The 16793-nt window shown below is 33.9% G+C and overlaps 1 protein-coding gene across 1 annotated transcript; it reads left to right on the top strand.

Moving 5' to 3' along the window:
• Positions 1-710: 710 nt before the first annotated feature.
• LOC128235062 (uncharacterized) lies at positions 711-10234 on the top strand. The gene is made up of 11 exons (XM_052949768.1): positions 711-844; positions 2028-2345; positions 2829-3125; positions 3336-3641; positions 3738-4040; positions 5029-5310; positions 6266-6547; positions 7025-7330; positions 7609-7743; positions 8113-8219; positions 8600-10234. Exons 5-11 carry the CDS (start codon positions 3965-3967, stop codon positions 8768-8770), a joined length of 1359 nt encoding a protein of 452 aa, XP_052805728.1. The 5' UTR covers positions 711-844; positions 2028-2345; positions 2829-3125; positions 3336-3641; positions 3738-3964; the 3' UTR covers positions 8771-10234.
• The last annotated feature ends 6559 nt before the right edge of the window (positions 10235-16793 follow it).

Genomic DNA, 16793 nt, shown 5'->3' with positions numbered 1-16793 from the left:
AGATGGATGTTTAAAAGATGGATATCGTGTCTTTAAATTATTTAATGACACTGCATTCCCTGATTTCTCAAATAAGCCCTCATACTTGTGATATTAGATAAAATAACGAGTCATACTTACATTTTATGATGATTTTCGTTCTTTTGCTCTAGCTCGGAAGTGCCATTGACTCTTTTTTATACACAGCTCCTGAAAGAGCTGGAGCCACTGTTACGCACCCAAGCTTATATACAGTACAAAGTGCATATTTATAAAAAAATGATTTTTTTTATTTAAAAAAAAATGATTGAGTTTGAAAATCTTGTGCCAGTGTTCTATATATATATATACATAAATGCATTTAATGAGTACTCGTTTACGTTACGGTTTAGTTAAATAATTACAAGAGTTAAACATGCATTTCATAAGTAATACATGACTTAAGATCGAAATAAAGGATTCGATGCGTAATATTATACAATTAAACACAATAGTTGATTGATCATTTTATTGTGGTTTGAACAATTTAAATGATGGCAAGACTTAAGTAGTTGTGTTGCCTGTCTGTGGATGGACAATTAGTATCATAATTGGGAAAGGAAGTCCGGTTCAATTCATGGTTCTATCAAAACAATGAAACAGTAGTGTTTCAGTAAAGCAATTGTGTACCGAAAGGGCGAACACTATTTAGTTTCCCCATGAAAAACTAAGGGAATTACTGTTTCCATTTTCTAGAATACTAAATATACAAGGTAATTTTTAAGCTATGTAAAATGAGTGCAACCAAACTACTGTACTAATACTGCGAGAACAATGCTACCACAATGGATAATAATAGGTGTTCTATTTGCCGTGAACCTAACTGGTACGTAAAATATATATGGATTTTTTTTCTTTATTTTAAAAGATATAAAACAGTCATGGCTATAACTACAACAACAGTTACTGTTTGGGAAATTGGTCGTGGATGTGCTATTGCGGCTTCTTATACGTGTGCTGTTACCCACCTACTACAACGCAAATATACAACAACTACTGCTACGTCTGCGATTTCTGCTGCTACTACTGCTACTGTTACTGTTACTGTAACTCCTACTGTTGCTGCTAATGCTAGTACTACTGCAAATGTTACTACTACTAAAACGTCTACTATTACTAATACTGCTACTACTACTACTACTACTACTACTACTACTACTACTACTACTACTACTACTACTGCTACTGCTACTGCTACTGCTACTACTACTACTACTACTATTGCTACTTCTACTACTACTACTACTAGTACTACTACTACTACTACTACTACTACTACTACTACTACTACTACTACTACTACTACTACTACTACTACTACTACTACTACTACTACTACTATTGCTACTTCAACTACTACTGCTACTAGTACTACCACAACAACAACTATTACTACTACTACTACTACTACTACTACTACTACTACTACTACTACTACTACTACTACTACTACTACTACTACTACTACTACTACTACTACTACTACTACTACTACTACTACTATTACTACTACTACTATTATTTCTACTACTACTACTACTACTACTACTACTACTACTACTACTACTACTACTACTACTACTACTACTACTACTACTGATACTACTACTGCTACTACTACTGCTACTACTACTACTACTGCTACTGCTGCTACTGCTGCTACTGCTGCTACTGCTGCTGCTACTGCAGCTACTGCTACTACTTCTACTACTACTACTTCTACTACTACTACTGCTACTACTTCTACTACTTCTACTACTTCTATTATTACTAATACTACCTACGTTGGTGTTTCACTAATCATTCTGATAATTTTCGTTTTTTCATCGCTATAACCTGTGGGTTTCTGTCGTTTGTTAACAACCCGATTTTACATAATAATACTTAATCAAAGCTCATCTTGTACTGTTTTGTTATTGAGAGTAAGATGTGTATTGGTAAATGGTATGCATGTGTCATTATTCAGGTAATTGTGTAATATTTTATTTAATTTGCAACCTTTATTTCAGGTTGTTTTGGCAACGCCTTTGTGTCCAGGAGCAAGGATGGAACGATATCAGTGGTAGGACCAGCATTTGTGAACAGGGAAGTTACACTGAAAGTGATACAGTTCTACCCTTGGGAATGTGACTTACAATGGAGGTACATACTAGACAAGGGCACAACAGTCCAAACACTGAATGGGACAAATGTAAACAGATATTCGGAAGATGGGTCATTCTTTTTGAAATGGACGGCTTCAGCTGAATACAACAGAGCTCAGTTCTACGCCGTCTGTTCAACAAACGTTCGAATTAGAACAGGAATGACATCTTTAAATATGAAAGGTAATTATCGCTGACAGTTGCAAGGGGGTAACCTAAATTATTATTTGATTGTTTTTGTTGTAATGTCTTTCAAGTTTGTTGTTACTTGGGTTTTTATTCATTCAAGCCTCCTTACACTATCTTGGTAGGTGTTTGGCCACTGGGCCTGTCCATGTAGTTTCTGTTGTACTGTTCTTTGTTTCTAGGCCCGCATGACACCTTAGAGTAAACTTCGGCCTTTTTAGAAGTTAAATGAGAAAACTATAAATTGTTATAAGTTAAAATAAGTAGATATTATTCTAATTATCTAATTCATATCTGAGTTATCTTCAATTGCTTTAAAAATAATTAAAAACCATTCACTGTCACAAATCTAAAAATTGGTACTAAGTTGTTAGTTTCCAGTTTACTACATTGCATTTTGGATATGGGCCCTGAACAGAGATTAACACAACCATGATTGTGTTGTGACGTTTACATTTATTATTAAGTTACACTTTACAGATATTGTTGGAAAATGTGGGGCACTCGGGCTTCTAAGTCCTGTAGTCCTCGGCGCGGACGTCGAACTTGGATATTTTCCGTCTGGCCATGTAATACGGAACAAAACTGACACTAAACGAAAATGGAAGAAAGACAATCACGAGATACAGCTACCTGAAGGGTTTTACTCAGAGAAAAGAGTAACTGAATATTTGTACATATTGACTATATTTAACTTCAATAAAACAGATGAAGGAATGTATGTTTTAAATTGCCATTCAGGTGGCAACACGGATTCTGTACAGCTTAATATTTCAGGTACGTTGCTTTTACTTCACCGAGTATTCTGGCTGTTAAATATTTGTTTTATTTTGATACATATCAAACAAGCTAGGGAAAAGGAGAAGTTATATTAGCAAAAAGAGAAACTTGTATGTTATGTGATAAAGTTTGTATTTTGACAGGTTATAAGTATTTAAAGGTTAAATTGTATTCCAAGTGATTTAAATTATATTTGTTGTTTTTCAGAGAGACCGGGTTTTCCAGTTCTCGGTCCAAAGTATCCTGACTTTAATACAACAGAATGTATTTATGTTTATGGAGGCTCCAAGTTTTATTGCAAAACTGAAAATGGAACAGAGCCAGTACAAGTAGCACTTTTAGTTGGCCAGGATTTATTTACTCCTGCTGAAATCGAAACGAAGAGAGGGATGTACCGATTATATGACGTTAATCAACACATGGCTGGACTGTCAAGACGGAATGTGACATGTCAGGTTTCTAATGCAGCCCTTGAAACACCGTACGAAGTACAAGGCACCTTATGTAGCGTAGGTAGGCAAAAAAGAGATACATGATTCATTTTTTGTGCTTTTGTATTAATTGTGTATACAAATTAAATGCTGTTAAATCTTTGTGTTTTAATTCTAGAAAAAGGTAGCCGGCCTGTTCTTAGAGTTCCTGAACAACTTCATGGAATAAACTCTACATCAATTTGTGAAGTGCGAGATGCTTTTCCAGCTCCGGCAATAGAAATACGTGTTGACAAAGTTTTGCAAGCAGATGTTCAACAAATTGATTTATTTAATGGATCTTCTCATACGTTTACCAGCACGGCAACGATGACAAAGACGAACAAAGCTTGGCATGGAAAATGAATGTGCTGTACCATGAAAACCAAATACGAGTTTGGTCTTGGAAATGTGTCAGTATGCAAAAACATCAGTATGAAATGTAAGTTCGGAGCGTATCGATTGTATAAGCACGCGTACTGGTGAAAATTAAAGCGGGACAATGCGATTAGGCATTGCAAACTTAATATACCAATATTTTTATGGTATATGTTTCAATTGTTGGAAGATAAATATAAAAAAATTCTGAGTGGGTATCATTGAATCTTTAGATGTGCTTAAACAAAATACATGAATGTAATAACGATTTCTTCTCTCTGTTTCTTAAACATGTCTTTTGAAATGAATGAATCAAACCCACCTTCCACAATTCAATGGCCAGGCGACAACAGTAGTTTGATACATACGATTATAAGAACAATGTAAAGAATGGTAAAATTGGAGTTACCGTTATGTTAACAAGTATCAGATTTATTCTAATGAAAAGTACATGTTTATTTGTATAACAACACATAACTGGCTGCTGAACTCATTTCGCAAACTATATGGCTCGCTTGATTTACTTGAATGTGTCTTAAATATGTAGCAACAAAGTACGGTAAGCATAACCAGTATTTGTTCATATACAATTTGTATCTTTTCTCTCGTACGTACTCGGACATTTTATCGATTTTAGTTCCCACAATCAGCAAAGCCGTGACTGTTATTGTCATGTTTTGTTTTCTTTAAATGGCACCCGTCTCCCGGAATATACCTTTATATTATTATATCTTTCACTCAAGCTGTTTTACAAACTACTAAAAGGCATAACATAAAATATATCTTTAAAAGTATAATAAGTGTTTCTTTCTCGTTGTGTATTCCTTTTGCTTGTTATCTTCTTAATATGTATACATTGCTTTGTGTATTAAGGGTGTATATTGTTCTTTGAAAGGATCCGTCATCCGGAGTGTATTTTCATATAATGATATTTTTATAAAGAGTATTTTACTCATTTACAGCACAAATTAAAAGTAGAAGTCTTAAAAATGTATAACCATTATCTTTGTTAATATTTACTGTTTTCAACAATTTCTACGCTTACATTTCAGGTGATCCGACTTTAAATCTGAACAAGACATCACCTGTTGATTTACTTCCGAATAAAACAGTGGTCGTAAAATGTACCGTGGATGACTGCAATGCAAATGCATTATGGACGCTTAGGTGGGAAGATGAACATAACTCTATAATAAAGACTTGTAAAAAAACAGAGGAATGCCTGTTAACACTGAATTATATGGTAGAAGGAGAAAAGACGTATACATGCAGCGCCAGGAAATCACAGGACCTTCTGAACATTTCATTGACAGTTTCAAGTTCAATGAGTGATGGTTTGTAATGAACAATTCAGATTTGGTTAAATGTATGATTGATGAAAATGTCTAAGGTTCTCGTCTACGTGTATTTAGGGTCAGACATCGATTTTGTTTTTAATTTCATGTGAAATATGAACAAAATGCTTGTTATAGTAATTAAATATCATTAAAAGTAAGTGACGCAATAGAAAATGGAATGATTCTAGGCTTTAATTTACAAAAAATGTTCAAATGAGTTTCTGCCTGTTATAACAGTAAGTGATTCATTTAAACAAATTTAAATCAAAATTTTACCCGCATTTAACGGGTCCCTTTAAAATATATGCCTTGTTCGCAGGAGCATTGTTGTCATTTGATTTATTAACGAGGAATAATGGCGCTTTGATTCGAGAGTCGTTTGGATGGATTCAGTCTAGCTTTCTTCACCAATGCTGCATCGTGGAGCTGAGTTCGTTGACACCAAAAGGATAAATTTTGAACAATGCATGTTTGTTTTATGTTTTTTTGCTAGCGCGATTAAAACATGTTTCTGTGATGCAGTGACCTAATTTGCAAAGATATTTTACAACCTATACAAAAAACAGAATGCATTGGTTAATATCCCTCCTACACCGTCAATTATGTTATAAATCGTATTATCAATAATAACTATTATTTTCGATTTGATGCTTATATTTCGTATCTCCAAAAACCAGCCAATTGATAACTAAATGTCGCGTTTTATTTTGTCTTATGTTTTGCATTTAATGTTAATTTTTAGATTACCGCTTATGTATTTTGATGGAAACAACTTTACAATCGTCTGAATTGTACTTGTATATTATAGTTTCTTTCGTTCAAGGTGTTTTACCCAATTTAAATAGGAATGAAACTAAATATATCTGAAGATTTTAAATAACTTTACTTTCTTCTTAACAGGGTATTCACTTAACTTTGTTACTTTCTCAACGATTTCTAAACAATATTTTAGGTGGCCCGACACTGTCGTTCAACACTACATCACCTGTTTATTTATGTCCGAAGAACACAGTGACCGTCAAATGCCGTGTTGATGGCTCCAATGCTAAGGGACAATGGACGCTTATGTGGGAAGATGAAAATAACACTATTATAAAGACATGTAACAAAACAGACACCTGTCTGTTAACATTGACCTATATGGGAGATGGAAAGAAGACGATCGTCTGCAACGCTCGGAAATCAAAGGAGCTTCTGAGATATTTCTTGACAGTTTCAAGTTCAATTACAAAAGGTTTGTATATAACGATATAAATATACACTTTAAAAATAATACAAAAAACAAACGGGCATCAATGATTCTTTCGTCAACGGCATGATATCTCAACATACTTTTTCTAAAAGGCAGAATATTAATTTTGATTTGCTGCTTCATACTTGTCATTTACTTTAAAACAGTCAGTTTCATTGAGATAGACTGTAATTTGAGTCAACGAATGTATGTCCAGCAATTGTGATTTCTAAGTAATATTTATCATCTCCATTTATGAGACAAAAGGCACCTAAATCTTTCAAATGACAAAATATTGAGATGCTTTGCGTTTCACTTTCATCTGCAAATACAATGAATGTCAATGACATAAATTGCACAGCTTTTCGTGTTAAATAAGTCTTTTTAAAACAAAATTCAACATCGCTTAGGCAAAATCGACAGTTATTCAACCTTACTTGATTATTCTTCAAACTTTAAGATGATCGTCTATTTTTTCAGCATTATTTATGCAGTCAACTACTGTAAAAGAAAATAATCATAACATACTTAACTTAACCTGCAATTCTGGTGAAACATGCATGCCATGTACGATTGCGTGGAGCAGCAACTCCGTCTTTCTTTACCCAATATCGACATCACAATGGACGAAGAAAAGTGACTCAGGCTATATAAGTGTTTCAAATGCACTCTTTTTCATAACTAAAGATGTGAAAGGAAAACGGATACAATGTTCTGCAAATTGTAGGAACGATTCATCTGATATAATACATGAAACATACACAATTGGGTTTGATGCTTTTCAAGGTACGTGCCATAATATTGAATATGTGACATTCAGTAATACAGTAAAACATGTAGATGGACAAAAATATATACAAAATCGTACTTACAAAACTGAAGTACTAGTACAGCAAATTAATTTAATAAGAGAGGCAACTGCCAACCATGGATCCGTTATTTGCTAATAAACTGAATATAAGAACATGCATGGAATATGATAATATATGGAACCAACAATATTATATTGAAAACCTTACTAACCAAACTAAAATACCCGTGCATGACCTGTTATCTTATTGCAGAAGCAGCTACCAACCCTGCATCCTTTGTAGTCCAACCATTGCACATGTCGGTCCTTTATGCGTTATCTGGAACCATTTTACTTTTACTCGTAACAACGTTAACCGTGCTTCTATTTCGTCGATGCAAATCTCAGGGTAATTGTGGACACTTTAAATTAATATAAGACTTTTATGTCAAAATATTTAATCCCTTAATATCTTTTCATATTTTATATTTGTTTCAGAATGAAAAAGATTTCAATTGTTTGTATATAACAAAGAGCATCTTTTCCAGGTGGGGGAGCTCAAGATGTGTTATTTTTGATCGCTCGTTGCGCTTCATCAATATTACCTGTAGTAATGCTCTAAAGTACCCTTATTCTTATTTTTTTCTCTCGGGATTATATTATTGTTTATTTCGGGAATTCATTTAATTCTGACTTTAAGGCGTTCGTACTTTTCTGTAGCGGAAGTTATGATATTTATTAATTAGCGCATTATTCATATTGTTTTTGTTTGACACAGCGTATGAAATGTTTCTGCGCCGAAGAAAACCTGCATATAGCGACAAAAGCAACCATGTGTACGACGCTGTTCAGTCTACTGTTAAGACAACGATGCTTCACGAGCTAGTAAGTTTTCGTTAACCTAAACCATTAAATTTATAAGAAACAGATGGTAAGATTAAAGCATTACACTCCTACGCACAGGGTACAGAAGGTAAAAAATTCAGCTCTCTATATGCAAATATTGTTCTCCCTGAGCCAATTTCTGACCACTGTGCACAAAAGTGGTTACTCTGTGTTCAGTGGTTTCATACCAAATGAGGGGAAAGAGCCTACATGTGTTGTATTACATAAGCGCAGCATGTGTATATGCAAAATACCATGAAAATGATATAAAAAATGACAAACAATCTAAATAATATCATTTATAACATTTCTGAAAAGGACTCGATATTTAAAGGTAATGTTTTTATCTCCTTATGTCTATTATCTGCATTATTTTAAAGAGGAGAATATCTGCAAGTGCCTCTGAGAACATATCTCCTCTATCGGCTATGGAAGAAAACCAAGTCTCTTCAAACAGGAACGTTTGCCACTACGACTATGTGGATACCTCATCTCACGACCAACACCATGAGACAATTACACAGGCTGAGTCTTACATTCACGCGATATAAAGCAACTAATCTAACAAAATTGTACAGAAGGCACAACCAATACTATTTTTGTCAATATTCGTGAGGATATTTTAATATGATTTTTCTAATCTTTGAGTCGAACTGGATATTCTTAAACATCTTTTGATCGTATTGGGTTAAGTCATGTTTTGTATTTTGGTTTTATCCAATGTTCAATATCCCTCAGCATTTCTCGAGGTCAAGCGTTTTGACCTACTGTGAAATCATTAATGTAAGTGGGCATGAAATTTCGTGGTTTGCCGAAAAAAAACAATTTCGTGGGTACTTAAATTCGTGGATTTTCATTTTTGAAAAAAAAAATCGAAGATGCGATCGTCCTAGATCGTCTGCATAATATCCACGCGCTGGCCCGTGATTTCCGTCTTCTACGTCACTCGATTTATGACACTCGCTAATGTGGTACGACATGCCAATTAGTGCATATACCCATGTCACTTATCGATTTAATTGGGAATAAAGGTAATAAAAGAAGATGTACCCTGATCATAAATACAGATAGGGGAAGCCATTTAATGCCAATTAAGAATTTTGCAAACTGTGAAAACACCGAAAAGGTGCGTTTATTGTCACGTTCGGTGCTTAGTAACCTTCAATGTACTAGTAATCGATTAATTATTTCATTAAATAAAAAAATCGAGTACAGACACTCATCACGCACATCTTGTAAACTTGGAGATTTTCATTAACAGCACACGTTTAAACACGTGCTTATAACTGTCATTTGCTGCATAAAACACATTTAATTGATTTGGTTCATTATTTGTTAAAAGCAGTTATAATATGTTAACAGAATAATGATCGTAAGTTATACAGTGAGACAGGTTTTAACACTGTATACTGCGACCTCTGTAAATAATATACTAGAGTATGTACGTAACAAGGCAATTGAAAAAGTGAATAAAGGGTTTATATTTCGTGGGATCTTGAATTCGTGGATCACCTAACCCACGAAAACCACGAACATTAATGCCCCACGAACATTAATGATTTCACAGTATATAGTTGTAACACATTTTGTAAAGCCACGGAATACACAATTGACACCTAGACTTTTAATTTAATAACATGTATGCCATAATATAATAAGATATTATTGTCTACGACAGATTAGTAATAAGATCAAATATGATATATATAGGCTAGTTCTTAGGCTAGTGTATTTAACAAATGCTTTTAAATCTGGTTCATTATGTTAAGCCTTGATCCGCAATATGTATATACTAATTGAAACAATACATGATAACATCTTATATTTCATTTAATAGTATTTGTAATTGAATTGTACTTATACTCATATTGTAAGTATGTCTAAGTACAAACTATTTGTTTAAATGTATATCCACACATATTGCATTATATGACTTACATTGCATGTATCGTTGGTCATATTTATCTAATTCAATTATTTATGATGTGTATATTGTTACTGAATAAATTTGTTTCTTCTTATTCTTAAATAATTGATTCATGAACATAGCTGCAAACAGAGTAAAGAAAAGAGATAATTCAAAACTGTAGGTTATCTAAGTAAATAAAGATAAAAACAAAATAGAGGAAAAGAAAAGAGAAGGCAAAAGAATGTCACAAAATCCGCCCTTATTGCTATAAACAAGGGAACGAAAACTGAAATTGTCTTGATTAAGATTACTGATTCCTTGTACGAGCATACAATCCTAGTATAAAACCCTAGCAATCATTGAAACCACAGCCTTTTGTCGTGTTTTGAAAATGCCCCAACGCGTCTTCCTTTGTATTGCCAAAGAGGTGAAATATGGAGCTATATAAACCGAATATAGAATAGTTTACTCGGATTTATCTATGAAAGGATAAAAAGAGACCATACTCAATGTTGACGTCCAGTCTAAACACATACCGAAATGTTGTGTAATAAAAAATTCAATGTAAGCGAGAAAAAATCTCAAGATATATACATATACATACATTTCATACATGCTACACCTTATTTAGCCTTCGTGATTAAAGTTGGATTCACCTGCTTTGAATAAAAAAAAAACAGATGAACATTTCATGACGCCGCGCGCATAATCACAGGTTTCAGTAAGGCTGGAATAAAAGAAATATGATTCAGACCAATTTATTATACAAAAAAACTATCGTAACATATATTTATTATCAATTTTTCAAACACGAAGGATCAATGTAATCAATTTACAATGCATCTCAAAACCTGACAAAACGGGAATGTAATAAAACGTTTGGGGCCGTTTTCGGTGACAGTATATTTCCATTGTCCAGCTCGCTTTTCAGTGGAAAAAACTCAACCGATAACGAGATTCTTATACAAAGCTTTTTCACTTGCATTTGATTGTTAAGGACGAACGTGTTGGGGGAGAATTAAATATAAATTATAAGTTGGAATGTAAATTATAGATCACATGCAATTTAGTGGATATTTATAACAAAACATTGTAGACAAAATTAAACGTTTACTCTTAAAGTAGCTTGAGGGAAATACACATATTTTCGTGCTTATGAAGGAACCAGTGAGCACTGCACCTTGATATCAATATGTTACAAGTGCAAATCTGAATTTTTTGGCAATGGTCAGTTAGTGAAACACCGGACATTATAAATGAGGTATTTTAAGAGATATATTTATATCACAAAAACATTACAAAAGTAGTAATACTTTGGTGTGCAACAGCTAGATCTGGATATAAGGAGAAATTGAATATGTACGTTGAACCTCTATACAAGTGCTTTATAAAGCATCACATGCATATACATTATATGCACTTCACAGGTAATACGATACCTTCAAAAATGTGCATATACTTAGATGGTATCTTCCAATGGCCTTTAGGAAATAACCTGTCCATTAACGGTAGGTATAATTTGGTAACATGCTATTGTTAAGTTCGTTCGGGTTGTAAAAGGTTTAATCTAGAGAGCGTTTTAAGGTATACAGTGGAAAAAGAACATTGAAAATGCCTGGAATGATATCGTTATAACAAACACATATACTATGTTAAATATTTTTAAAAACGGTTTGGACGGTCGACGGTTTCATAAGTTCATGGCATGTCAATTCTATAAAACGGAATCCTACTGTTAAGTAAAACGGCAATCGATTTTACTAAGATGGTCTATATTGTATCCCACATCTGAACTTTCAAAAACAAATCTGAAATATAGGGAAGAATCCTTGATTTTTCCCTGACAGGAATGAAACTAAAAACAATCTACTATTTTTGTCCGATAATATCAATCAACACCTGTGATACGTTTTGCATGAATGTATTAACGATGATAAAGATGAGCTATCTGTTTTATTTGTTTGCATAATAGTTCACGTTTGCAAGTAAACTAATTCTGTGAAATCATTTATATTCGTTGGCATGAAATTTTGTGGCATCCCGAAAATTAACATTTTCGTGGATACTTGAATTCGTGGTTTTTCACTTTTTAAAAAAAAATCGAAACTGCGATCGTCCTAGATCATCTAATTAATCTCCACGCGATGGGCACTTGAATTCCATCTTCTACGTTACACGGTTTTTGACACTTGCTATAGTGCTACGTCATGCCAATTAGTGCATATACCCATGTCAAGTATCGTTTTAATTGGCAATTGAGGTCATAAAAGAAGATGCACTCTGATCAGAGATAAAGATAGGCGAAGTTATTGAATGCCATTTAAGAATTTTGCAAACTGTGAAAACACCGAGAAGGTTTGAGTAGACAATCCCAAATAATAGTTGATTCAATCAATTTCAATTACTTTCTTGAACGTTTTCCACAACTACACATCAAATATTTATAATACACATTTTAAAAGGACACAACTTATTGCAAATGCAACTTGCATTCTTTACCAGTGATTTTCATTTGGGTGCTCAGTCAGCTTCAATGTAATCGATGAAATATTCCATTAAAGAAAACATATGGAATACCGACACTCAACTTGCACCTCTTGTAAACCCGGAAATTTTCATGAACAGCACACGTTAAGCACGTGGTTCTGTCATTTGCTTCATAACGCAATTATTAATTTTGTTTATTATTTGTTAAAGACAGATATGATGTATTAACAAAACAGTAATACTAAGATATAGTTGAGTTCGGTTTCAAAGTTGTATACTGGGACCTCTGTAAAGAATATACTAGAGTATGTACATAACATGGCAATTGAAAAAGTGAATAAAGGGTCATTTTGTTTTGTGGGATTTTGAATTCGTGGATCACCCGACACACGGAAACCAGGAACATTAATGTCCCTCGAGCATTAATGATTTAACAGTACTCAAAAAGCACAAGTCTACATTCACATGAGGCTAAATGATAAACGACAATGGCTACTTTTATTTTGTTAAAAAAGATCGTGGTTCGATTACCGGTCATACCAGCCGTTTTCTGATTGATTCATATAGCCTGCCGACCAAATATAATTAACACACACTCAAGAACACATGCACGCTCGCACGCGCACGCACGCACGCACGCACGCACGCACGCACGCACGCACGCACACACGCACACACACACACACACACACAGGGTCAATTAGAGAAACAAAATTAAGCATACTTTAAAACTGATTTATGTACACTTGTATTTGAGGGACTCGATCGTATATGTGGAATCAATCAGGTATTTGTAATACTCAACGCGCAACAAACTGAGGTATTGCATCAGTACAAAAGCTGTCAACGGTGTTTATGTTTTAATTTTACTACATGTTTTATCGTAATGACCGGTAAGAACATGTCCGAGAATACATGCAGAAAAAGAGCTGTACAATTATGAAAATAGAGGTCCGGTGGATCAGGACAATGTAGTCGAGTAATATATATGCTAGATGTATGTGACATGCCAAATTGATCCAAGCAAAGGAAAGCTATAAATGTTATGTTTAGAGTTCAGTTTCAGACTAAACAAAATGAAAAAAATAATATACATGTTCATATAAATTGTTCAAACCACATTAAAAACTTTGAACGAGGAATTGTGTTTTGTTTTGTACATGAATTTTAGACAACTGAAATTTAAATGAATGACAGTACTCATAAGTTGATCCTTTATTTCTATATATACATATTTATATGAGAACAAGTTTACGTTAAGGTTGTGTTTAATATTTACAAGTGTCCAGCATATACTTTATAAGTTCTGCGTGACTTAAGATCGAAAGAAAGGATTCAATGTGTACTGCCATATATTGCATCATAAATATAAGGTTGGACCGCTTCGATTCTTTGTGTGGGAAAAAATGAAATTGTAGTGTTTCCGGTACTTCAGTGAAGCAATTGTTGACCGAAAGGGCGAACAGTATTTAATTTCCCTGATAAAAAAATAAACATACTGTCTGTTTCTATTTTCTAAATGATCATTGTACAAAGTCGTTTTTAAATAATTGTGCAATAAGTGCAACCAAACTACTGCTTTCATATTCACAAATGTAAATACTATTTGTTGCGTGAGCAATGCCACCAAAATGGATAATCATAGCTATTCAATTTGCCGTGCATTTAAATGGTTTGTAGAATACATGTAAAATGTTCTTTATTGTTAAGGATATCAAACAACAGTGTAATTACTACAACAACTACTACTACTTCCTTCTAATGCAATTGCTGTTTGTGATACTGGTACATGTGGTGCTATAGCTGCTTCTACTACCGGCGCTGATGCGACAAACCCTGCAACATAGAGTATAAAAACTGCTACCTCCATTAGCAATGCTGATGTAGATGCTGATGCTACTACTACTGCAACTATGACTGCCACTACTACTGCTACTACGACTGCTACTACTCCTACTACTACTACTTCTACTCCTTCTACTACTACTACTACTACTACCTACTACTACTACTACTACTACTACTACTACTACTACTACTACTACTACTACTACTACTACTACTACTACTGCTGCTGCTGCTGCTGCTGCTGCTGCTGCTGCTACTACTACTACTACTACTACTACTACTACTACTACTACTGATACTATTACTACTACTACTACTGCTACAACAACAACAACAACAACAACAACTACTACTACTACTACTACTACTACTACTACTACTACTACTACTACTACTACTACTACTACTACTACTACTACTACTACTACTACTACTACTACTACTGCTTCTACTACTACAACTACTACTACTACTACTACTACTACTATTACTACTACATTACTACTACAACTTCTACTACTACTTCTACTTCTACTATTTTTACTACTACTACCAATAATAATAATAATATTATTACTACTACTACTACTACTACTACTACTACTACTACTACTACTACTACTACTACTACTACTACTACTACTACTACTACTACTACTACTTTTACTACTATAAATGCTATTACCACTGCAACCACGATTGCTACTTCTACAGCATTTTGTTCTTTTATAACAGTCTTTGTTTATAAGTATTAATTATAATTCAAACTATAATGTATAAGTGTATAAATACATGTTAAGTATACTCTTACCAACGTTGATGATTCACTTATCGTACTGATAATTAATGAGCTTATTTCATCGCTATAACCTGCGTGTCCCTTTCTTTTGTTAACCATCGGAATTTCCATAAGAATACTTCAACTCCTACGTTTTCGTAATTGAGAGTGAAATGTGTATTTGTACATGACAATGCATGTGCCATTATTGAGGTAAGTGTGTATTTGTTTTTAGTTTGCAATCTCTATTTCAGGTGGTTTCGGCAACGCATTTGCAGCCAGGAACAAGTACGGGACGATATCAGTTGTAGGGCCAGCTTTTGTGAACAGGGAGGTTACACTGAAAGTGACACATTTCTATCCTTGGGAATGTGAAGTAGAATGGAGATACATTATGGAAGGTGCCACAACAGTCCAAACAATGAATGGGACAAATGTAAACAAATATTCGGAAGTTGGTTCATTCTTTTTAAAATGGACGGCTTCAGGTAAATACAACAGAGCTCAGTTCTACGCCGACTGTTCAACAAACGCAACAATTAAAACACCCGTAACATCCTTAAATATGAAAGGTAAATATGGCTGACCGTTTCAAGGCGATTACCTCAGTTGTAAGTTGATTGTGTTGTGACTTGTGTTTCCTCTGTGTTATTATTTGGTACCATTAAAGTCGTTGTTTTGCCACTGGGACTGTCCATGTTGTTTCTTTTGTAATACTGTTCCAGGCTATTTCTGTGACTCTTAAGAATATATTTTCGGCATTTTTAGAATTTGAATTATTGTTTACAAATGTAAATGGTTATTAACTTAAAATAAGTAGATATTAGTCTTATTAATTAGCTCATATCAATTTATTCTAAATCAAATGGTTTAGAAATATAAAAAACACTTTTCATTGTTGCAATACGCATGGAAATTGTTCCTTAGTTATAATGTTTCTCCTTTCTAATAATACAAATCATACACTAGGGAAAATCTCAGTAGTCAACATTTCAATAATTCAAATGTAAACCCTGAGAGAGCAAAATGTTATAGCCCAGAGGTAGAGCGTTCGCTTTGGGTGTGGAAGGTTTATTTGTGGAAGGCATTTATGGCATAATAACAAATTAAAGTCGCGATTGCGTCAGGGCGGGAGTAAGCCATAGTGCAGACGATAGCTGCGGAAAAAAACCCTTGATATTCTCAAATATACAAACAAACGAAGGTTATGGCCCAAACATCATTCACACGAGACAAAGGAAGTGTCGCCAAACACACGTACAAACAAAACACATGCATCGAAATAGCTTTACATATTGCAATACCTCGCTTTGTGGAAACGGCCATCATGCTTGAACGGACACAAATAAAAATATATTTTGTAGTGATGTTTACATTAGTTTGTTTTACTTTCATGCTTTAAGGTGAATTATGGAGTTGTTCCAGTAAAATTAAAATAGTGAAGCTTCGCCACTCTTGGCAACAAAATTAATTAGTTCACGAGTGGCGTACAATATAACGCGAATTCACACTGTAAACAAAATATATTTTATATGTCTAAACACGATATAAA

Source organism: Mya arenaria, chromosome 5, assembly GCF_026914265.1.
Source record: "Mya arenaria isolate MELC-2E11 chromosome 5, ASM2691426v1".
Lineage (NCBI taxonomy): Eukaryota > Metazoa > Mollusca > Bivalvia > Myida > Myidae > Mya > Mya arenaria.
The sequence above is the reverse complement of the archived record's forward strand: the minus strand, read 5'-3'. Positions and strand labels throughout refer to the sequence as shown.

Coding starts and splice junctions, on each gene's coding strand:
- LOC128235062 (XM_052949768.1), top strand. CDS start 3,965: ATGTGCTGTACCATGAAAACCAAATACGAGTTTGGTCTTGGAAATGTG. Junction 4,041..5,028: donor CAAAAACATCAGTATGAAAT/GTAAGTTCGGAG, acceptor CTTACATTTCAG/GTGATCCGACTTTAAATCTG. Junction 5,311..6,265: donor TTCAAGTTCAATGAGTGATG/GTTTGTAATGAA, acceptor ACAATATTTTAG/GTGGCCCGACACTGTCGTTC.